The sequence below is a fragment of the Lepisosteus platostomus genome, chromosome 17 (genome assembly GCF_059453375.1).
Source record: "Lepisosteus platostomus isolate fLepPlt1 chromosome 17, fLepPlt1.hap1, whole genome shotgun sequence".
Lineage (NCBI taxonomy): Eukaryota > Metazoa > Chordata > Actinopteri > Semionotiformes > Lepisosteidae > Lepisosteus > Lepisosteus platostomus.
This window is the reverse complement of record NC_142627.1, coordinates 18328096-18350678: the sequence shown is the minus strand read 5'-3', so window position 1 is coordinate 18350678 and position 22583 is coordinate 18328096. Positions and strand designations below refer to the sequence as shown.

The following is a 22583-nucleotide window of genomic DNA, read 5'->3' as shown; positions in this document are numbered from 1 at the left end:
CTCCACTTTATGCTTTGCACTGTCCGTTTCATACAGCAATATCTCTTTGTCAAGTCTGCTTATTTGAATGCGTAGGGTTCTGTTCAGGAGACAGCTCCTAGTTTGTGACCTCCAAATGATCTGTACACAGTGTACTCGCATACTTTCCGATAAGAATCTACACCTGTGGAGCGGACATGAACAGGAGCCGTTGTAAATTGGCAATTTAAGCTGTCGTTTTTACACCTAAGATTAACCGCTTTTGTTAGCCGTAAACTAATGGAAGTGAGAATTTGCAGCCTGCGTAAGACCGGGGTGTTTTGGCAATGATGAGCCTGGGAAGAGACCCGGTCCTACAGGTTGTTGTGGTCTGTTGGTAGCAGGCTTGACAATGAGGGGATTAACTCCTTCAATCAAACGCCACTCTGCATGCATCTTGCGTGTGCGTAAATGATTCCTCAACATGTTATCAGAAACCCGAGCCCTGTGACTAATTAGCACCCCATGCGCAGATACTTACACAAGCTGCATTTTCTGCGAACCCGTCAGAGGTGTCAAACGATTGTCGTGCTGATACCCTAATTGTCATGTTCGGTCGACGCCAGGTATGCCTTTACAGAGTAAAATTCCTGCTTCGCTCCGGAGAATATTAATTACAAAGTGGGGGAAATATGTGGTGCAAGATCGGTCATGTCAACCTTGTCTACGAAGACTCGTTGCATCTTCTTTACTCTCGCATATTTGATAGAATTACACCACATTCCTGAACCCAGAATGCTGGCGATTATGAAGTGTTCCGAGTTGAAAATGTCTGACTCGTGTTGAAGCATCTTTGAATTCCTTAAATTTGTCCAGTTTAAATGTATCCTATTCGAAGACGAAAGGTACATTTAAACTATTTTTGTAACAAACCATACGTAAGACAACATACAGCCATTGTAAGATTATTAAGTAGGTTATTCACATATCGAAGAACAAGGAGCATTCTTTTCCAGAGTTTGTAATTACATTTGGTGAATGTGCTTTGTTACGAGGTACTTACTAACAGTACGTTATTGTGGCTTTCTGCTTATGCGCACATGACTGATAAGGAATTGATTTTCTTGTGCTTGGTACATAGGAAAACCCCGCCTTTCAGTTTAGTACTTGAAACAGCATTTTATAATCCTTTTATACCTTATGCGAGGGCTGGTCTGCACTCTGGACTCTGCAGTCCACAAGAGCGGTCAAGGGTGAAGTAGTATTAACTGCATGTGAGTTTCGAGGCACTTCTAAGAACCGGAGCTTCTTGCACGTTGATTTTCACAGCTATGTCTAAAGAGGACCTGAACGGCAGCGTTATAGAGCTGAAAGAAGGACTCGAAAATGCTGGGTTCGAAGAGTATGGGGAAGGGAGCCAACAGCAGGACCCCAGCGCGCCGGCTATCGCGTTGTCGCCGGGGGTGCAAGAGGGTGACTATACCCAGATCAGACCTTACGCAGGCATGCCCAAGGAGGTCCTGCTGCGGTACTCGAGCCAGGCGCGCTACCGCCTGCCCCGCGAGCTCCTGTTCTGGCTGAGCGTGCTGTGCACAGTGGCGCTGGTGACGCTCACCGTCACTGTCGTCGCGCTGTCCCCACGGTGCCTGAGCTGGTGGCAGCTGTCGCCCGTGTACCAGATCTACCCGCGGTCCTTCCAAGACTCGGACAACGACGGCGTCGGAGACCTGAAAGGTGCTGTACGATGAGGCATTCTTTTGTGTTGTATTTACAGGATGTACCAGACTTTACCAGACTTATTTTTCTTTTTCCAGGTGTTATAATTCAAGCAACAGGCACAAACAAAACTTAAGTTTTTATCTGACGTGGTCTTCCTCATAATAATTCATTTGAATAATTTTAAAAGAATGTCATTTCAAGATTAGGAGTAAGTGAACTTTTATTGTTAGCAAATGCTGTGCCAAGTAAATGCAGATCCTTATCTTAAGCCGTGAAGCTACTTTTTCCAAACCTTAATGACTGGCATTATAAATTGCTTTTAAATACTGCACATTTAACACTCCCCTGCTTTTATAGGCCTCCTTTATGGGTGGTAGTAAAACTTTGTATCCAAAAAACCATAGGCAGCATCCAGAAGGAAAACATAAACCACAGTCAAATTATTTTTTTAAATGAAAAGAAAGTATTTTCATTTTTTGCTTTTAAAAATCCAAGTGTACTGGTTGAGATAGGTGACTCACATGCTTTGTAGTTCATAAACATGTTACAGACATTAGCACATGGCTTCAGACACTGCTCTGGGGAAGGAATATACTTATGCTCAAAGGGTAATTATCTGACACAATAGCTGTGTCCCTGATTTGTACTCGACTGAAATATTTCAATGTTAACCTTATCCCTCACTCTGAAAACATTGTTTATGTATTGATGCCCCCAATTTCAGTATATAGTACTAAATATTAGTACATTGTAATACATAGTGTTAGGAATGTCTCCATGCACAGTACTTCAGTTGTGACTCCCTTGAGCCAGACTCCACTCTGTTTCTTTCTGCGCGTCTCACTCTGAATGTAAAACTCATTCCACTTCTTTGGTAGGTATTCAGAGCAGACTGGACTACTTCCAGTACCTCAATGTGAAGGCAATCTGGATCAGCCCGTTCTACAAGTCCCCCATGAAGGACTTCGGTTATGATGTGGAGGACTTCAGGGCCATCGACCCCATTTTTGGGAACATGGAAGATTTTGAAGATCTGCTTGCTTCAATGCATGACAAGGGTACTGCAAAGCACACCACCTAGTTTAGAGGAGATCAGATCTAGCTATATAGCATGTACTGTATTTTAGAAAAATAAATACAGGCAGCCAACAGTGTCTGAAATGGAATGTGGCATTATGTGTAACATCATTTATATGTTAAAAGTTGCTTCCAGTACCTTGTGGTTTCATATTGTGTAATTTCTCTTCTTCAGGCCTAAAACTGATCATGGACTTCATTCCCAACCACACCAGCGACAAGCATATTTGGTTTCAGATGAGTCGAAATGGGACAGAGAAGTACAAGGATTACTATATCTGGCACGACTGTCAGAACACAACCAATGGAACTATTTATCCTAACAACTGGGTGAGCCTTATGAATGCAGCAACTGCTTTGTAAGAAAGTAGAATGATGGCATACTTCCTCAAAATGCAATATTTAGTGCAGTACGTTAGATGGCCATGAATGCAAATCAACCACATAGGCCTGTAATGATGTGTTAAAGCTTTAACCCATTCTAAGAAGTAAATCCAGATTCTAAATTGAGCTGAAGGTTTTTCACATCATTCTCAGAACCAATGATAGCTCCTGACAGGTCTGACCATTTCTCAGCTTCAAGCAGAGAACTAGTAAAACAGTAAGGAGCGTTCCCTGGATTGCAATGAGAACTGTGAGATGTTATTCCAGGTGAGCGTGTTTGGAAACTCAGCATGGGAGTACGATCCAATGCGGAACCAGTGCTATCTCCATCAGTTCCTGAAAGAGCAACCGGATCTGAACTATCGGAACCCTGAGGTGATGAAAGAAATGATGGTAAGTATTCAGAGCTTCCCTGGGTGACTCCCAGCTTTCTCCATACTGTAGACTCTTATGGCTTAACTCCACCAAAATGAGGGATGTTTCTCTTTCCAGTATGATCATGTAATAGTACTGTTTGTGTTTCCAGTACCACTGGTAGGGTAGAACTGTTTCTGTAAGGCAGAAGGCTTTGCAATATGTTCTGACTGATGAACCCTTTTTCATAAACTCCAACTCAATTACCACCCCTAATTCAAACATAAATTCAAACTGAGTTTTCTAGCTTTTATGAATAATGCTACAATTAACTATGAAAGGTGAAAAACAGCATCATGTGAGAGTGTTAAGTGAAAGCTTTCCAATTTTTTTCTGCGCACCCTCAGATGTGTTCTAACCTCTGATTCTAACTCTTGCTTTAAACATAACTTCTTCAAAACGTTTTACCCGACAACAACCTTAGGACAGAATATTACAACAGGCTGCCAGTAATTTAGTGTTTTCATTTGTACCGGGTCACCAAGAAAAAAGCCCTCAGATTGTAGAGGAGAGCGTCGCAAATCTTTCCACACATTCATATCAAAGCTTTACTCACAACTCGTATAATTACTGCGAGAATTTTAATCATGGGTAGAGAATCATAGATGCAGTACCGGTAAAAACTGGTTATCCCACCATCAGTTCCTTCATTGACTTCCCTTGAACCACGTACAGCAATTCTATGTTGATGCCCACGAGTTTTGGATCACACTCTGTCTCATTCAGTGGGGTTGTGTTTCTGGATGTTTTTGTCTCTTCGAGGAGTGCCATTTTTTTTCCGATTTTCAGGGTTGAGTACAGATCTCACTGTGTGCTCTCCCCAAGGGAGTCATCACAGAGTACTCTTTATGTCTGATCAGGTGGCACAGTAATCCTAGCCAGGGCTACAGCAAGCTCACAGGAAGTTCATGGCAAGGTGGACCCTTTCCAGCTGCCTTGTCCCTGGGAACAAGCTGAGCAGCGATTGCTCCCCGGCCACTTCTGTTACTGTCAAACCACAGATCGCTTTCTCCATACCATTAACACATTCGTCAAGCAACCCCTCGGCACAGTGACATGGAAGCTGCTGAATGGACAAAGTGAATATTTCACAATTACATGTTTTAAGCTTAAACTTACACTAGCTACCAGAAATATTGTCTGTAAAGTTAACCATTTTTTCTCAAATTGATCCTGGATAAAGTCTTGGAAAACTAATCTTTAAACGACAGGAATGCCTCTCAGCTGCAAGCTCAGTGGTGTTACCTCAGCAGGTTATTAATACATTTTTACTACATTATTGTTAGTCTGTCTTCCTAGCACTTAATCTTTAACTATGAGCTTTACCTTTCTCTTAGCTGAATGTACAGAGTTTACCTGTACTTATTCAGACATCTCCAAGTCCAAAGAACATATACTGTTAATCATAACGACAAAGAATCTGCTGAATAAAAGGAATGCAAATGTATAATGATATAGTTAGGACGGCAGTTATATATTGCTACCATCGCTTTTCTGTTCAGACTGAGGTTTGGAGGTTTGGGATCTTGTGAATCCAGGGTTTTTTTGGAGGGGTTATACGGACTCCTTTGTCAAAACAGGAGGAACATAAATCTCATTTAACAATTTAAATGCAACAGAAAACCTTTTTTTTTACTGTGGGCTGCTGAAGTCTTTGAACTGTCATTTTTCTCCAGACTTCTATTACATTTTTCAGGATGTGATCCGGTTTTGGCTGGAAAAAGGGGTGGATGGATTCCGAGTGGACGCCGTGAAGCACCTGCTGGAAGCTCAACACTTGAGGAATGAACCTCAGGTGAACTCGGATCAACCCCCTGTAAGTCTTGGTCTTAATGAGACAGAAGTGCTAACAGCTGTGTTCCTTTGACATCTGTGCATTTAGGGACACAGAATCTTTAAAATCAAGAAGCTTAGCCTTGGCTTATGATGCTTTAAATGACATTGCAATAAGAAGTGACAGAGAACTTAAGCTTCTTAAGTACACTAAGTTAGAGTTGCGACTCAATTCAACATCCTTCATTTGTTCATGCCCAGGTAGAAACTGTACCAAGGGTACACGTCACAGATCCAATTAGAAACAGACTCATTGTTCTTGGCAAAATTCTGTACAAGGAAGGGAGAATAATGGCAGTCAGTGAAAAGCCTGGGCAGTTTAGGAAGTTAGTGGAAGGCCTATGAAAGTGGAAAGGCAGTGGGTGCTGTTTCAGGTCTTCTTATAAGTTTTATCACCTTTAATTTAAATTAAATTTAAATTTATGACTGGCACAAGTTGATGTTATCTATTTATCTAGGTTTTACAGAAAAAAAATATTTTGTTTACCTACTAGCTGGATAGGCTGTTTCCTGTTGTAATTCCAAACATTAGAGCCAAAAAAAATACTCGCGCAAATTTGATTTAAAATTTTGATTTGAAGGTTCTATTTCTGATGTTTAATCCTTGTAAATCAAGCAGGACAGAACTGCGCTGTGCCAGTCTGAGTAGGTGAGACTAAGGTAATTGGAGGGGCCAATGACAGCACTAATTTTCGCTTTCCTGGTCAGGAGAACATCAGCTCACACGTTGAGCTTTATCATGACTATACAACGACTCAGCTGGGGCTGCATACCATCCTGCAAGAGTGGCGTGCCTTGATGGATGAGTACAGCAGAGAGCCAGGCCGCTACAGGTATATCCCCCGTCACAGCTTTCCTTATCTGATCTCCTTCAACCTACCAACCACTCTGTTCATTTGCATACAGCATGATGTGAATGCACCCATGAACTCTCCTACTCCTACTTGGGCTTTTTATGCCTTGGAAATTCTATGGCTGTAGAATAAAACTAAGAGTTACAAATAAGGTTTACTCTTCATCATGTTGTCCTAATTGTACTAACTACATTTAATTTTCACATTATCTTCAAGCACTTCTATGCATCCCACTGCTGATAATCAATGGTCATTCTCAATATTTATGCCCTAAATAGTGGATTTATTATCTCTTATTTAAAAAGCATACTGGATAGAATAGGATCTCCCCGGTAATTGTGTTTGCTTACAAGATGATGCTACACTTGCAGCTATGAGGCAATGTTGGACCTTTCTGCCAATGTCAGCCATACAGGAAATGTTGAGTCTATTCATGAATCTTAATTTCCAGAACTGAGATCTCTCAGTTCTTAGTCTTCTTAGTTTAGTTTTAGTCTGGATTTAAAGTGTATATCACATTTTCTTCCATGCAAAACAAAACAATGAAAAAACTAAAAACAAATTTAATTAAGAAGAGAATAATTGATTAAATTTCCTTCCATTAATGAAATGTGTGAAAGCAATAAAAAATGAAGGATGCCAGTACTTTATCTTGTGCTTCCTCCCACACTAACCAATGACTCTTGTGTCCAAGGTTTATGGTGACAGAGTCCTATGATGAAGGAGAGATTGACAAGTCTATGATGTACTATGGAACCCCTCTTGTAAAAGAAGCCGATTTCCCTTTTAACTTCTACCTCATTGATCTTCCTGACAACCTGTCTGGTAATGGTGCCTTCAAACTCGTGGATTTATGGATGTCTAATATGCCAAAAGGAAAATGGCCAAACTGGGTGGTATGTCTTTCTTATATCTATTAAAAATGTACATTGTGTATTATTTAGGACATTTAAAATAGACTAGAAAGGTTTTTCTAGTTTGCTGGTAATAACTGAATTATAAAACTGAAAAATGCATGTCAATTATAAATAAGGAACATTGGATTAGAAAAGTCCAGTGTTCAACTGTTTCTGTCTGTATTACTGATAATATCTTTTTTCTTTAGGTTGGAAATCATGATAAGAGTCGAATATTATCACGCACAGGGAAGGAATACATCAATGTTATCAATATGCTCCTCCTCACTCTGCCTGGTACTCCCACTACATATTATGGTGAGGAGATTGGTATGGAAAACATCAACGTGTCTGTCAGTGAGATTCAAGACCCATTAGGGAAGTTCAATATAGTAAGTATCTGCAAATTGCAGGCTCTAGTGTATTCATACAGGTCCTGCCAGTGTTGAATATATTTTTATGACACAGAACTATGTCAGAATTAAATCTCAGAAGTCTTTCCACTTATATCTCAGTAGTTTGACAGCTGTTCTGGTCACTATTCACATCTCATTCTAACAATAGAGGTAGAAGTAATTTCTCACATCATTTTGCAGGATCTCTTGAATGTGGTGGGAGACAAACTCAGATGCCTATACACTAGCAGTTAAATGGTGGAGATTAACTTGTCTTGTGATCTTGTTTCTCCTCAAAGAGTGAGAACCGCGACCCAGCGAGGTCACCGATGCAGTGGGACAGCACTGAGAATGCTGGGTTCAGCAAGAACAAAACCTGGCTTTCAGTTCACCCGGACTACGTGACTGTAAATGTAGAGGTAAGGCTGGCTGTTCAAAGGCTTGAAAGTGTCCCCCATGTGGTTTTTATGAGGAGAGTGTGTTAGAATGGCACATAAAAAATAAAATAGACGCAGGCATTAATGGGCAAGCCTGTAGTCAAAGTGTTAACACACATCAGTGTGGAATAGAGCCAACATAAATAGTCTCCAGTCGTCCTTGATAATTTTTGCAATGCCTTTAGTTGCCATTTACTCCCAAGAGCTGTCATCACACTGATGGGGTCTCAACACCTGTACAGCATCACTGCTCCAGTGAGGATCATGTCCCCCATTGCTCAGAAGGCTTTGCTTTCTTGCCTGTCCATGATGATGGGGATGCTGGGGTATTATTAGAGCCTTGCTGCTCTTCCACGACCAGGCGCAGAAGGCGGAGAGCTGGTCCGTCCTGCAGCAGTACCGTGCCCTGAGCTTCCTGCGCGAGAGCGAGCTCCCCTTGCACCGGGGCTGGACCTGCTTTGTGCTGAGCAGCCAAGACATCTTCGCCTTCGTCAGGGAGCTGGACGGCTACCCCCGAGCCTTCCTCATCGTGCTCAACCTCGCCAACCGCACCACCACGGACCTGGCCTCCGTGCTGCCGGATCTCCCAGCGCAGCTCAGCGTGCGGATGAGCACCCGCGACTCGGGCGCCGGCCAGAGTCGGCAAGCAGCCCGTCTTGAAACGGAGCGGGGGGAGGGGCTGGTGCTGGAGTACACGGCCACCCGCCTCGTCCACAACAGCCCCGCCTTCCAGGACAAGTGCTTTGTCTCGGAGAAAGCCTGCTACCAAAGCACACTGGGCATCCTGTACAAGAACTGCTGACACAACGTATGACTTGTGTGGAAAGTCATACGGACGGGGTTTGACAATCACAGAGTCTTGAAGGATTTGCTAAGCATAACAGTTTTTCTGCCTCTTTGATCAGATTGTTTTTAGAACAATGCTTTACAATCTGTTCGCTTTACAATTAAATAGGTGCAAGTAAAAAAAATCCTTCTTTTCCTCTGTTGTGTAACTTGTTTTCAAAGGATATTATTGGGCTTCTGGAGCGTAGGGAAATTATACAAAATTCTCACAAGGAGGTTAAAACGTGTCAAACAGGAGAAGGCTGTTTTTTACATGACCTGGGGACTCTTACTTGCATGACATTAGTTAATGTGGAGGAACAAGTAATAGGTTTAAATGTTAATAGGTACTAAAAAAGGCAGAAAAAACACGTTTGGGCTGTGGAGCCTTCTGCAGGTGTGATTAATTCATGTGGCCCTGAGCTTGACTAGTCTGTTCACACACGTCATTGCCAGACTTCAAACATTACTCTTAGGTTAACATTTCCCCCTCCACGTTCATTGTCTGGCCAGTTTCCACCGTGAAGCAGGTTTTTGGCATCGTCTGTTCTTCTTTCTTCAATACTGCCAGTCAATCCCCAGCTCTCTGTACAGGAATGCATACTGCCTGGCAATCTAAGGAGAAGGGCAAAAAGAAAATAAGCAAATCATTCTTGAGTCAGGCACAGTATAGCCCATTTCAGAGCACAAAGGTTATTTTTTATTATTTTGTGTTGACAAACCCATACCAGTGATGATGGAGAACTAAATAAGGTCCTTGGACTTTTTTTACTTTTACTGTAAAACTCAGAGATGTGGGACAGGTAAAGCTTTGTAAATTGGGACCCTAAGTATGATTTAATCATCACAGCGCTCTTACCTCATTCAGAGACTTGTCAAGGTCTTCAGGGCCAAAGTGATCGCTCCCTGGCTGAACATCTAAAACAACTGACGGCAAAGATTCTGCTTCTAAAATAAGAGCAGAGCATGGAAAAGCCCTTAAAGATTTAAATAAACTCAGTTTCAGAGATCATTGTGTACATGTACACTTGCATTCTGAAATTGGTCTGATACGTGTTATTTCAGTCAGGACAAGAGCTTGAGTAATCACCCTGTACAATCTGAAGTCATGCTGATGCTCTACTGTGCTGTATGACAATGTCACCATTTTCCTGACACACTGGAACAGACAAATGGTAAACTTCATATTTGATGGTGGCTGTTTAACCACTACAGAAAGTACATTAGCAGAAGGAACCAGGGGGAAATTTTCCGTAAGGCTTTTCCGTAAGGCTGCAGAAATTGTAAGAAATGCTTGCTTGAAAGGCTTAAATTAGAGCATGTAGAAACAGGGATCAGCTTTTTAGCAATAGTGATCTGGAGAGCAAAATCAGAACACCAGGTCTGACTCCAAGCCTTACTTTCTGCCATTTATAAAAAGATGAATCAAAGGCACAATTAATGAAAAAGATGCTTCCTACAGTATAATACTGAAAATAAATAGGCATATGTCCTTGTCTGGGTAGATCAATTTTTTTAAATGGCTTGTTTGTTTCCCTTGTAATATGGTTTCAAAGGTTAATGGGCAAGCCTGCTTACCAGTTTTATTGTGACCACTATGTGTTTGCACTGCTGCTCTCAGCCTCTCAATGTATCTTAGCACTCCTGCCAGTGGTACTCTCTGATCCCTTTCATAAGCTGTGATCAGCATGGAGGGGTATCTCTGAAACAGAATTGCATTTGACAATGTTCAGTGTTAATTCTCAGGCAAGCAGAACAATGAAATGATCTGTGCAAACTCCATAACAGTGGTAAGAAATAGAATAAAAGAACATCAAAAGCTTGATATGTTTAACAATAGTAAGAGATTTGATCATCTGTCATCTTTCTAAACAGGATAATAAAATGGGTTACTCGCAAGAAATTAGAAGGGAGGACAGGATTCAATTACTTCATCTATCAAAGGTCCTACACAGGAAGAACCTTGAAAGAATCAACTTTTGTCTCCTCTGCTGGATTAGCCAACTCATTGCTACACTGAGGATTACACTTCCCACTACAGCGTTCAGCTGGGAACTACACAGTCTTTCACCATGAAACCTGAGATCGGCGCCGTACAGCTGTGTACGCGGAGCGCAGGGCGCTGCAGTCTGGCAGCGTTCTGTGCTCTCGCACGAGGGGGCCGAGGTGAGCTGTGAGCTGACCTGTGGAGTGATGTTGTGGCAGGGGCAGTAGCTGGCGATGCTGTCCCAGTGGCAGGGGTCAGCCAGGGGGTCACCCCACTCTTCCCGTTCCTCGACTGTTAGGGGCAGAGAGGCATCCTGCATTGTGCCCAGGACATCCAGGAAAGGAGCCTGTGGGGGTGGGGGAGGGGCAGGCATGAGGGAAGGGGAAAATCCAAAGGAGTTGAAGAAACACAGAATGGAAAACAATTCAGAACATTGACACTAGACAACCTCGAGTGACAAAATCAAATCTCATTAGTACAAAAAGGTGCGCGTCTCACGACTCAAACATCTGTTTGAGTAGCAGCTTACAGTGGCCTGTAAACTGTCACTTTTTCAGCAGACAAAGGCCGGACATGTCTCATCTCAGACATTCAGCTAATCCTGGATGGATGTGTATAGTAACTTGTCTAAGAGATGAGGTTGAGTATGTAGTGAGTAATTCCGTAACAATAATCTACTATAAAACACAGGGGATCACGAAGTTAAGATCACGTAGTTATTTAAGCACAGTATGGTATAGTGGGAGGCTGCTGATGGCAATTGATGAACAAGAAGTGGGGTAAAATTACTCCGTCCTCAAAAACTATTACAATGCATCTCCTTTGGATCTCATCAAACATGTTTCACCATGCTGCACACCATTTTCAACAGTGATTCAATGAGTTGTCAAAGACAGCAGATATAATTCATCACAATTGTAGGGTTTCTGTCTTCTCTGAGATATTACTGTTAGAACCCACTGCTCTGCACATCCTGTGAGCGCTTGTTCATTCTGCCTTCCTTCACTGTTGTACACACTATTACTGAGGTTTTTAGTTTAATTAAATCATTAATGTGTGCTTTTCTGAATCCACAGACAGGGCATAAATAGAAGCATGACATGTAAGGCTTGCTGCAGTACTCTCTGTTCTGTAAAATGTATTATTTGTTGCTAGTGTGACTTATTCTAGCTTGCATACAACACGTACAGTATTAACTGAAATTATAAATAATAGAACTTTCCATATATCATACTGTATATGATTTACAGGAGCAAAAATGAAGATGGCTATAAAGTGTATAATGTTTTAAGGGCTCTGCTAGAGGTGGAAGTTGAGACTGCCAGTTACTCCAGAAAGATACAGATGTTCAAGTTTCTAATACATGGTCAGAGACATGTTATCTGTGGCTGAGAGGTTTCTCTCACCTGTAGTGTGACAGCTCTGAGCAGCTGAGGCTGTTCATTGCACAGTGCCCCCACCAAGATAGCTCCAGCACTGTGTGCAGTAATGGCAGTCAAAGCGGGCTGGGAGATACCCTGGTCAAACAGCTTCTTGATACAGGCCTCCAGATCTTCCACTCCGCGGTGCTTCCTCTCCAAACACCCTGCCCTGTGCCAGCTCAGCCCCAGCTCCCCACCTCCCCTGCAGAGCACAGCACACAGAGGCTTACAGAGAGCTGTATTGCTCCCAGCCCTGAACACCACTGCTTTCCAGAGATACAGTATGAAAATGATGCTGTTTCTTTCTTTTTGACATTATGCTGAGATTGTGATCTGCAGCGCCCAAGAGCAGATAAGCACTGAAGTACCTGACATGACAGTAGGCCAAAGTCCAGCCTTGGTCCAACAGCATCCTCTTCTCTGGTTTGAAAGCCATGTTGATGTCCACCCCATAAGCACCATACACGTGAACCAGCAGCGGTGCACTGCCCAGGCGATCCTTGGCATGCCTGTGAAAGACAGTCATTGGAACCAGTGTCCCGTCCTGGAATCACAGAAGAACTTTATCAAGAGGATTTTCAGACATGCCTCAAGATTTGAGATTACCCATCTTAGGTTACCATTCTTTTGTAGATGAAAAAAAATCAGAATTCAGTTCCCTTTAGTTTTTTTTTCCTACTCCTCCACCAGCTGACAGTTAAAGAACATTTCAATCACTTAATGCATCTCTGACATGTCTAACTGCAATAGCAAGTCTAAACTCAAACTCTTTTTCCCCAGGATAGGATTTGGAGTTAAACTGAAATGTGAACATCTTCATCTGTCAAATTAGCATAATATTAATAACACAGATCAACCAGGACCTGACTGTAAAAACTATGTAGGAGTCACCTTCCTGCAGCCAAGCTCGTAGCATTGAACAGTAGCACAAAGAGCCACATGTCCAAAGGGCAGGCATGCAGTCACTTGTTCAGGAAAACATCTACGGGATGGGGGGGAGGGGTGGACTGGCACCCCAAGACAAAGCCAGCCATTCAAGCCACTTGACACAAGACAACACCTACTTGTACAGACGGTTTCGCATGACATACTCTAAACAGTACATGAGTCTGACCTTTGTTTCACTCCTTCACTCCTTCGGCCTGTCAATGCATAATTCATTGAAGTACCTTGCTTGTGGCCTCCACTCGTGTAGTACTGTAGGCAGCGTGGTGTGGTATCAGGTTTTCGTCTTCTGAGTAGAGCTGGCATTTCCCCAGAGAGTACAGAAAGCGTGCGGGAGGATGAACAGGGGAGGAGAGGACAAACTGGAAGGTCTGGTTGTCCATCACTCTGCTAGCCCCGTGCTCGAAAGCACAGGCCCAGGGAGGGAGCTGCAGGCAGGTCATACTTATTAATAATGCATGGCACCACCCTCCAATAGTAATATCCACTGAGGTATTTCACAAATGCTGTATATAGACAAACATCAGTGCTGTGACTAAACACTACTCTCATCACTTCAAATTACTGAGCTAATTACAGTTACAGGATACTTAAAATTACTATGTCTACTAAGGAGTTTCAAGCGTAACATGAAAAAAGTGTGGTGTACATATCATATAGAACTCTGTAACATCTGAAAGACTTGTACTGTGTCCAGATAAAACAAATTTCTCCCACTGCATCCACTATAAATGGCACAGATCTGAGTTTCCTGCACTGGCTGCTAGGCCCATAGACAGTGATTTGGAAACTTTGTAACAATTAATGTTCAGAGCTTTTGTTCTACTGCAGCTTTCCCAGCTGGTGAGACATTATTACATAAGAAAAAAGCAAAATCCCATTTAACTGAAGGACACTTGGTGATTCTTCAGCTGACCACATTCTGTGCAGAATTTTGCATCATTTGTCCATCAAAACAGGTGCCGAAAATATGTTCTTAAAGCCAGAAGAAAGTGTTTATCATGGACAATGATACAAAACCTACAAATGGAAGGTCATAATGACAGCTCATAATGGCGATGTGATGGAATATAATTCCTGGGTGTCACAAAAGCCAAGGACAAACACTAGAATTTAACACTGAATGTGGTTAATGACAAAGAATGTAATTTAACAAAATTACTAGTTACTCCAAGACAAAAACATGGCACTTACACAGAGCAATACTTATCTTTGCATCGGTGTTTGACTTTAAATTGCCATCAAAAAGCATTTCAGGTTTTACTGAAATGCATCACACAGTCCTTCCAGACAAACAGGCCTGGGTTGCCTTTCTCTCTAGACTACTTACATTACAGAAATACTGCACCTGCTGAACAAATCAAGCTGCTCTCGCAGGCTTTCTGGACAAAGACGCAGACAAGGTGAAGCAGGGAATCGAGCACTGAAATTGTTTCAATGACAGAAGTATGGAAGACTGTCTCCTTATACACTGTACACAGGCGTGCTGGTCACCCACCCTGACAGTGGTGATGTGTGTAGGATCCGGGAGGGGAATGATGTTCAGGCAGAGCTGCTGGCAGGCTCTCATGGCCATCACACTGCAGTTCTCCAACATCATCAAGTCTATCAGCCCAGTCCCACGGGTGGGCCTGTGCACCACATGCCAGTTCTCCATCCGGGGCGCAGTCAGCGGAGCTCGCAGTAGCTGAATTAAATTGAAAGAATTAAATAAAAAATGCCACTGTTCATAATATGACAGTGAGAAAAATCTGTTTTTGATAGGAACCCTTCAGTTGCAAAATGTATGCGAACTAATGAGCAGACATTTGGATTACTTCAAAGAAACATATAGTTTATAGGCACTGTTCTCCTGACATGCAGGGCACATGATTTCCTTCTTTATTGTCACCTGACTTGACATTCAACAGGATGACTGGAGACACCCTATCACCTGTGTCCAGTCTAAATCGCTCACTGAGGTGGTTTAATGCTTATAGTATGCAACAGTCAAATTGACTAGAAAGCATCATAGTTGAATAGTGATTAACTAATGGGGGCCAAAAACATCTAATCAATATCCACAAGCTATAGACAGGAGATCAGCTACTATTGGGTGACCAATAATCTGGATTCCAAAATTTTCCAGCATTGATTAATGCATAGTGCCTTAAAACTACCATTTGCATAAAGGCTAAAGTTAGTAAAATGTACACATGGAACGAACAATCAGAAAAGGGGTCATATATTCCTATATTATGCAATTAGAATTCATAATGAAATTGCAGTCATCATTTTGAAATGTTAACAAAATGCACAAAAGGCAAGCGAATACAGTGATCTGGATCTGTGACAGCTCACCTGGTACTCATTATCAGGAGCTGTGTTGGCCAGGAGGTACAGCTGGGAGCCTGCATGCTCTGCATAGTACAGCAGGCCTGGGAGGCGCGGCTGCACCAGAACAGGGGAGAGGAGCGGGGACCTGCAGTGTGTTACACGCACCTCTGAGCTGCGTTTACTGCTGCAGTTAATGGTCAGGAGCTGCCTGTCCATGGAGCTGCTCACCTCCACAAAGAACCTGGAAAATCCACAAGGAAAGGCTCTTCTGCACAGTGCAGTGGAAATCACACGTTGGTGGGGTTGGCACTTTCACAAGACAGCACATTGTTATGCAAGTATCATGTCAACATTTGCTCTTAACCCACACTCACACTGTAGACTGAACTGAACATCTAACAAAGACCTATTCTGAAATTTTACAATTCAATTTGACAAAATCACAAAACCTAGCATCTGCTTTGATTTGCCTAAGCAGGAAATCAGGAACAGCTAAAGAGAACTACAACAAATTAATTCATACTTGCACACTCTTCCAAGTAACAAGTGACAAAGTAACCCATAGGGCGGGCACAGCCAGTGATGAGTTACAACAGTCTTACGCTGGGTCCTTCTCCTCGTAGACCAAGGTCCTCTGAATCCCTTCTGCACTCAGGACAAGACGGTAAACTTGACGGCACTGCAGATTTTCTTGACTGGTGTAAAAAAGGATGCCGTCTGTGGCCCATTCTTCAAAGACAGAGAGAATCCTAAAGTTACACAAGCTTATGCCCAACAGCAGTGATGTATTTCAAAACAAATCAGGATTATGTATGATTGAAGTTTCATTAACAAATGAGATGGTAAAAATGTGATGTCTCAGAAGCATTTAAAAACTGCACACTTTTCATTCTTTCTCAGGAATTCCAGCAGGAACAAAACCAAATTCTTCCATTCATGAAGTGTACTTTAGCCCAGCTGCATTGTTTTTGAACAACACATTCCAAAGAGTCCTTCAAGTCATGGCTGGTTAGCCATAGATCAATAAGCAACTAAACACAACAGATGATCAAACGGCCTCTTTTCATTTGTAACCTTGCAACGCTGGTCGAGCAGGAAGATTTTTGCATCGATCCACCCTCACCAAAACTGAAGACTTTGGGCTCTGTGTGAAGAAGCTGGGGTGTTACCCCCAGTCGTACAATCACACAGACGGCCTCCTCGATGTCGGGGCTCTTCACCGCCGCGGCCAGGAGTGCCTCCCCTGGAGAGAGTCGGACCCGCTGCACTGTCCAGCCAGAGGAGCCTAGCCTCTGCACCAAGCCATCCACACACAGCACAGGCTCAGCTCCCCTCGCATCTGCAACAGACAGTCACACACTGGCACACCCTGCTCCGCTGCGGCAATACACAACGCCTGTTGCGCAGGGACTGCAAGAAAGGGTGGGAGGTGGGCGAAATTCTAAAAAGAGCATTTTCAAAAATACTTGTTATGTTAACAGGAAAATGGTCGGCAAGCCCTGCAAGTTATTGCAGAGAACTGACTAAAACTACAGCCTCTTTTACAGCCTAATGTGGGTCTGTAAACAGTCCTCCATGGCTGCACAAGATTTACATTAAATTAGGAAAAAACATTAGTTTTAGGTAACAGGTAAGCATATACAAGAGTCATTTAACTTGCGTTTCACTGTATCCTCAAATGGCTAAAATCATACAAGTACATCTTTTACAGTTTTGGTATAAAGTAGCTGTAGACAGTGTTAGCACATCTTTTGTTACAAAATGAGCAAAACTGTGCATGTTCCACTGACTACCACATTTTGACGGTGGATTGTGTAGCAGCACAGTTCTCCCCAGAGTCACTGTAGGGTCTAGTCTAAGGTCTTACCATTGATCAGACTCATTCTGTATATGTTGCCGCCCTCCTCAAAATAGACATGGTTTCTGCCATGGATCTGCAAGGCAAATGTTTACATGCAATATCTCTTCCTTTTGACACGGGAGGTTTATTCATTGAGCTCCTGTCTCAGCAAAACGATGCCTACTGAGCTATAACTATTCAATGTGATCTGACAGCTGTCCGATACTTGTGGATGGCAATAGCCTGGCTAACATTTTCTTAAATTTCATGACACTCAAACACATAAAGGATTATGCAGACTCTTACTCTATTGTAACGCTAGTTGTGTCGAGGACACACACTCTTAGAGCTGTACCCACCACTGTTGTGTCTGGGTAATCTGAAAACCTCTTGTATATTGCTCTTAATCTTCTCTTGAAGTGCAGCTCTGTGGTTCTGAGCTTCCGCAGCTCGACTTTAGAGTCTTCTTGAGTAGATTTCACAATGCCCTGTGGGGAAGAAGGAAATATGGTTTCTTCATAACTTGGGAATAAAATGCCACTATAAACATGGCCAAATACTTTGATATGGGCTCACAAATGGTCTTATGATGCTGAAATGTTGATACATGTCTTTTATCAAAATTAAATGACTACGATGCTTTACTCTATGGATTACCTACTAATTTACTGAACCGGCTTCGTTATGTCCAAATATCTGTGTCTAGGGCTATACCTACTCAACCTCAGTATATAACTCATCGTATGTGAACTGCATTGGCTCCCTGTAAATCGTAGACTGCATATATAAACTGCAAGTTTCTTACAATCACTGAACCATGTAGTTTCAAGTTACCTCAAGGGTTTATTGCATGTTACAGTGTTTAACTGCAGAGTCATAGTGTAAATCGTCAAATCATCTGATTCCGATTATTTTATGCTGGCTAAAATCAGGCTCCAGACAATAAGCGATATGTAACCAGTGTTTAGCGCAGGTTAAATGTTAAGTAAGCACGATAACTTTAATTTAATATTTGCAGACACGCATACAAAAAAATGTGAAATCATTCTCACCCGCCTATAGAACCGAGCAGCCTGGCGACGCGGTGCAGCAAACCCAAGTTTCTGCAGACCCAAGAGCCCCCCAACTTTCCCTGCACTTTCCAACGGAGCCCCGCAAGGCGACCGGCCAACGTGGAACAGCAACGAAGTCAATTTAGCCATTGCTGTGGTATTACAGAATTCATATAATAACATCTCGCAATAATATCACCTCAATAATACTGCCATTTGTGTTACCCGGTCCCTTCCAGATTTCTTAGTAACTACTTTTGGCAATCAGAGAAACAGTAAAGCAACACAATCGAGATAACCTGCCGCGGTTAAATGTATCAAGAAGTTATCAATAGTTGAGTAAACTGTCAAGTAGCTACTAAACTTATTTAAGCCTAAACTGGACAAATCTATCAAATATTCAAGAAAAAAGACTTTATGTTTAACTGACACATACAGAGGAAAAAAAGAATGCTTAAAACATGGAATTCATAATACAACCACGCTATAATTCTGCAAAGCATTTTTGTCATGCCTTTGCTATTTCCATGTTTTTTAGTCACCCGGCGCTGCTGGATGGCGTATGTGAAGGCAACAGTAATCAAACCCTTAGGAGAAGCACGGCACGGTCTAAGTTGGAGCTCGACGAACTTAATGATCTATTGCTTTTCCTTGACTCCACGAGAAACAGGAAGTGTACGGAAGTAGCATGCTTTTCAATAGATCACTGAGCTTGCGATAGTGTCCATTGAGTGTTGGTGGGTTGGGTAGGAGTGCGCAGTACTGTTCTTTTCTAATATGAATGGAAATAAAAAATAAAAATACAGTGATAAGGCAAAAAAATAAAGCATTCCATAATTTTACGATTCAGTTTGTTAGACTATGGAGGGGAATCCAACAGGTGGTTCTGGTCTGTGCAAAAATGAAGAATTGTCGGGTCAAGCAATGTCAGGAGAAAAAGACACTAGCCGTCAGAGTGACAAACACCCTGTTTGCAGACCTGACGTAGCCAGAGCGCGCTGGAGTCTGCTGAGTCAGGTGAAGTAATCTCTACTATTTTAACACGATCTTCACAATAGGCTATAAGTTAATTATAGCCAGTGCAACTGTAGAGATGTGAGACAACGTGATTGATTCGACACACGGTGTCTGAGCTGCTCTTATGTAACCAAATGATCATTTGCGCCCCTTCATTTTAGCTGCCAGCTTCGGTTGCGTGTTTTAGCTGAACAGAAGGGAAAGCAAGTCAGAATTCGGAAGCGTTTGTGCAGATTACAGCTAAGGTACAGCTTACATTCTTAGAGCCCAGTTCTCGACCTAAAACATGAGGGGTGTGTTTACTTTAACAAGAAATATTGTCTAAAAATGCCTGCTTGGAAAATGCATAAAACACCAATGGCTTTTTAGCTAATAAATCTGTAGAGCCTTTTTGCCTAAAGATAAACAATTACATGTGCACACCCTGAGCTGTAAAAATAATATAGCTGCAGTGCAGTAAGAAGAAAAAGTAATGGGATATAAAGTTAAAGTACAGCAACAGCTGTGCATCTCTTGCAACTCTTTTCGCGCTACCTGTTGTACAGCCGAAGCACAGCGCACCTGCCGTGTCCCAGATTCCACTCATTTCAGGGGAGAAGTGACGCCAGCACAGCGCGCGGTGCGGGGGGGCGTCACGCTCAGGGCGGGCTGCTGGCTCGGGTCAGATAATGCAGCATCCGAGTTTTTATTTACCCACAACCTGCCCATAAATGGATAGATAGGAAATTCCTGTATCTGTGGTGACATTCCACTGTCTTTTATTCTACCTTTAGTTTTCCAAAAGCCACTGCGGTTTACTTGAGACTGAATTAATTTTGCTTTTTCGAGTTAAACGACGATGCTCTTTGGTTTAGAAATGCACCTTCCATGTCAAATAACTTATGTTAGCCAGCTTTTATGTTTGTGGGAGTATTTTTTCCCTTCTGTCCCCACGTGGATAGTAATAGACTAAATATGTTCCAGTAGGTTGCTGTGTCAGCTTGTGTAGGCTGCAAATGAACAAGTAAAGGTTTATTCCCGGTTGAAAAGAGAAGAATGGAAACACAACGTTTCGTCTGTGGAGCCTTCTTCGTGTGTGACCGAAACGTTGTGTTTCCTTTCTTGTCTTTACTGCAGGGAATAAACCTTTACTTGTTCCTTTATAGACTAAATATTAATACTAATTCCTTAACTAGTTCTCAATCCAAGCATTACCTTGAATGCATCCTATCTGCAATTTGAAAACTAATCCTTTAACGAGGAGGAATATCAAAAAAACTTCTGAGAATCTAAATTTACCATGTTATGTGATTTGTGTGATTGTTGTTGCTAGTTCTAACAGCAGTTGATCAAGACTTACTTTTCCAAACCCATGCTAACTATCTCCTAGGATCGAATTTTCATCTAGTGTAATTCTAATTAAACCATTCCATAAGTTTGCAGGTAACTGAAGACTTATTTGTCTATAATTACTTGTTTCAAATTTGTTTGTCTGGGTGGGCACTATATTAGAGATTTTTCAGTCTATAAGTAATATTCCTGTCTTGAACGAATGTTGGAAGAGTTTTGTTAAAGTCCTATGAATAGCATCTCTTGTCTCCTTTAATATATAATCGATAGAATACCAGAAGGCCCTGGAGATTTGTTTATCGCAAGTGCTTCTAGTACCTGTAACACTTCTGACTCCTTTATGCTATTATTACATTAGCATAGAAGAGTCAGACATGTTGTGTAACTAACTTAACATAGGCATGTAATTTACCAAAGAATAAATCATCTGGTGTGAAATATTCATTGAATACACTTTCATTTCAAATTTTTCCTGTTAGTATCTGCATAGTTTCTAAAACTTTTTAAAAAAGTCACTTTTGGTTTTAATGCACTGACCTTAATTCAGATTGGAATTGAAATCTCCTCTGTCACTTCCTACAATGGAGTGAACAGAGTAGAGATCTTACTTTTTTGTCCCCTGTTGGTATACAGTTCTTCTGCTTCCCCAATGGTTACTGAATTATTATTACTCCCATGAAGCTTTGGTTTCCACTAGATAATTATCTCCTCAGTATTTTGTGTAAGTTTTATTTGTTTGACAGTCTGTATATTTTACATTCCTCTTTACTTTCCTGCTTCTGCTTTCATTATAAAGAATGATACAGGAAAGTTTTCAATTTGGAGCAGAAGTCCTTTCTTCCAAACTGATGCTTGACACTACACTGTCCTCAGACAGAGGTCCTCTCATTATAGGTATCCCTGTCCTTGCACGTATTCTAACTTCTTAACTCCTGCTCTGTCCCCAGGTGTTGAAGCACAAACAACTGGACAACATAGAGGTGCAGCAAGTGTCTGTGAGGAGGTTTTCCTCTTTCAATCTTTTCACCAGAACCAGAGTAAGGGACCTGGAGATAGAGGAGCCTGGAGATGAGATGTGGTTTGAATACAGAAGTGCTACTTTCCCACAATTCCGTGCCTTCTTAAGGTGAGCCCTCTGGAACAGAAATATCTGTGAACTTAAAGCAGCGCAGTTGTTTTCTTCCCAGACTGGTATCCTGTAATGAGGAGAGGATTCTGCTGTGAAGGGCTTAGTGCAGGCCTACTCACCCTGTGGTCCTTCTGATTCACTCCACTGCAGATGTTTCTTGTAGCTAGCACCTTCGTTGTTATATTGATCCTAGTGATTACCAGTTTTAATTGCAGTGCTGGTCAGAGGTACACTCTGCACTGGACAGGACCAGAGGGGTTGCTGGTTGAGTAGTTGTGAATTAGGGAGTCTGTCAGCTGCTGTTTCCCTGTGCCCTACAGGTGGGTTTTCCCACTCAGAATTCCACACTGTGAGTTCCTCTGCACCCACTCCCTCTGGTGGCGGCCTGCCTCTGTGCACGCACTACATCAACTTAAAGTGTTTTTTTATATATGATGAATTTAGCAAGAGCTCAATGAACGCTGAGTTATTTCTCACAGGGCAGCTGCTGGTGAAGGAGTTTTAGGCATTTAAACAATAATGCACAGTTGCTTTCGTCACACAGGACAGTGAATTTGTGTGGAATTAAACATGGGGTCAGTGTGGAGCAGTGGTGAGAGCTCATGAGTCATAGCTGGAAGGGTGTGAGTTCAAATGCTGGTGAGACAGTTATTGTGCAGTTGAGCAAGGTACATCACCCAAATTGTTCCAGTACAATACTAAACTATATAAATGGGTTTAAATGTAAGTTGATTTGTATAAATGTCAGACAACTA

At 42.1% G+C, this 22583-nt stretch overlaps 3 protein-coding genes across 6 annotated transcripts in view; 2 read left to right on the top strand and 1 right to left on the bottom strand.

The window, feature by feature from the left end:
* The first annotated feature begins 463 nt into the window (after positions 1 to 463).
* Positions 464 to 8938, top strand: slc3a1 (solute carrier family 3 member 1). The gene is made up of 11 exons (XM_088610075.1): positions 464 to 584; positions 1288 to 1692; positions 2556 to 2735; positions 2930 to 3084; positions 3406 to 3531; positions 5249 to 5368; positions 6094 to 6218; positions 6934 to 7135; positions 7345 to 7527; positions 7830 to 7949; positions 8329 to 8938. Exons 2-11 carry the CDS (start codon positions 1290 to 1292, stop codon positions 8767 to 8769), a joined length of 2055 nt encoding a protein of 684 aa, XP_088466201.1. The 5' UTR covers positions 464 to 584; positions 1288 to 1289; the 3' UTR covers positions 8770 to 8938.
* A 227-nt stretch (positions 8939 to 9165) lies between these two features.
* On the bottom strand, positions 9166 to 18903 carry prepl (prolyl endopeptidase like). The gene is made up of 14 exons (XM_088610074.1): positions 18354 to 18903; positions 17661 to 17789; positions 17329 to 17395; positions 16585 to 16800; positions 16064 to 16190; positions 15486 to 15702; positions 14644 to 14832; positions 13370 to 13573; positions 12569 to 12744; positions 12186 to 12402; positions 10976 to 11125; positions 10371 to 10494; positions 9652 to 9740; positions 9166 to 9407 (listed from the first exon to the last, which is right to left on the bottom strand). The coding sequence occupies exons 1-14, from the start codon at positions 18534 to 18536 to the stop codon at positions 9351 to 9353; spliced, it is 2145 nt and encodes a 714-aa protein (XP_088466200.1). The 5' UTR covers positions 18537 to 18903; the 3' UTR covers positions 9166 to 9350.
* A 136-nt stretch (positions 18904 to 19039) lies between these two features.
* Positions 19040 to 22583, top strand: part of camkmt (calmodulin-lysine N-methyltransferase) — a 129847-nt gene continuing 126303 nt past the window's right edge. For all 4 annotated transcript variants that reach the window (XR_015927928.1, XR_015927929.1, XM_088610081.1 and 1 more), the window contains exons 1-2: positions 19040 to 19370; positions 21647 to 21825. Coding sequence is in view for 2 of the 4 variants with exons in the window: in XM_088610081.1 (XP_088466207.1) it covers positions 19215 to 19370; positions 21647 to 21825 (335 nt within the window). In the remaining 2 variants the exon portion in view is untranslated. The remainder of the gene's footprint in view (positions 19371 to 21646; positions 21826 to 22583) is intronic.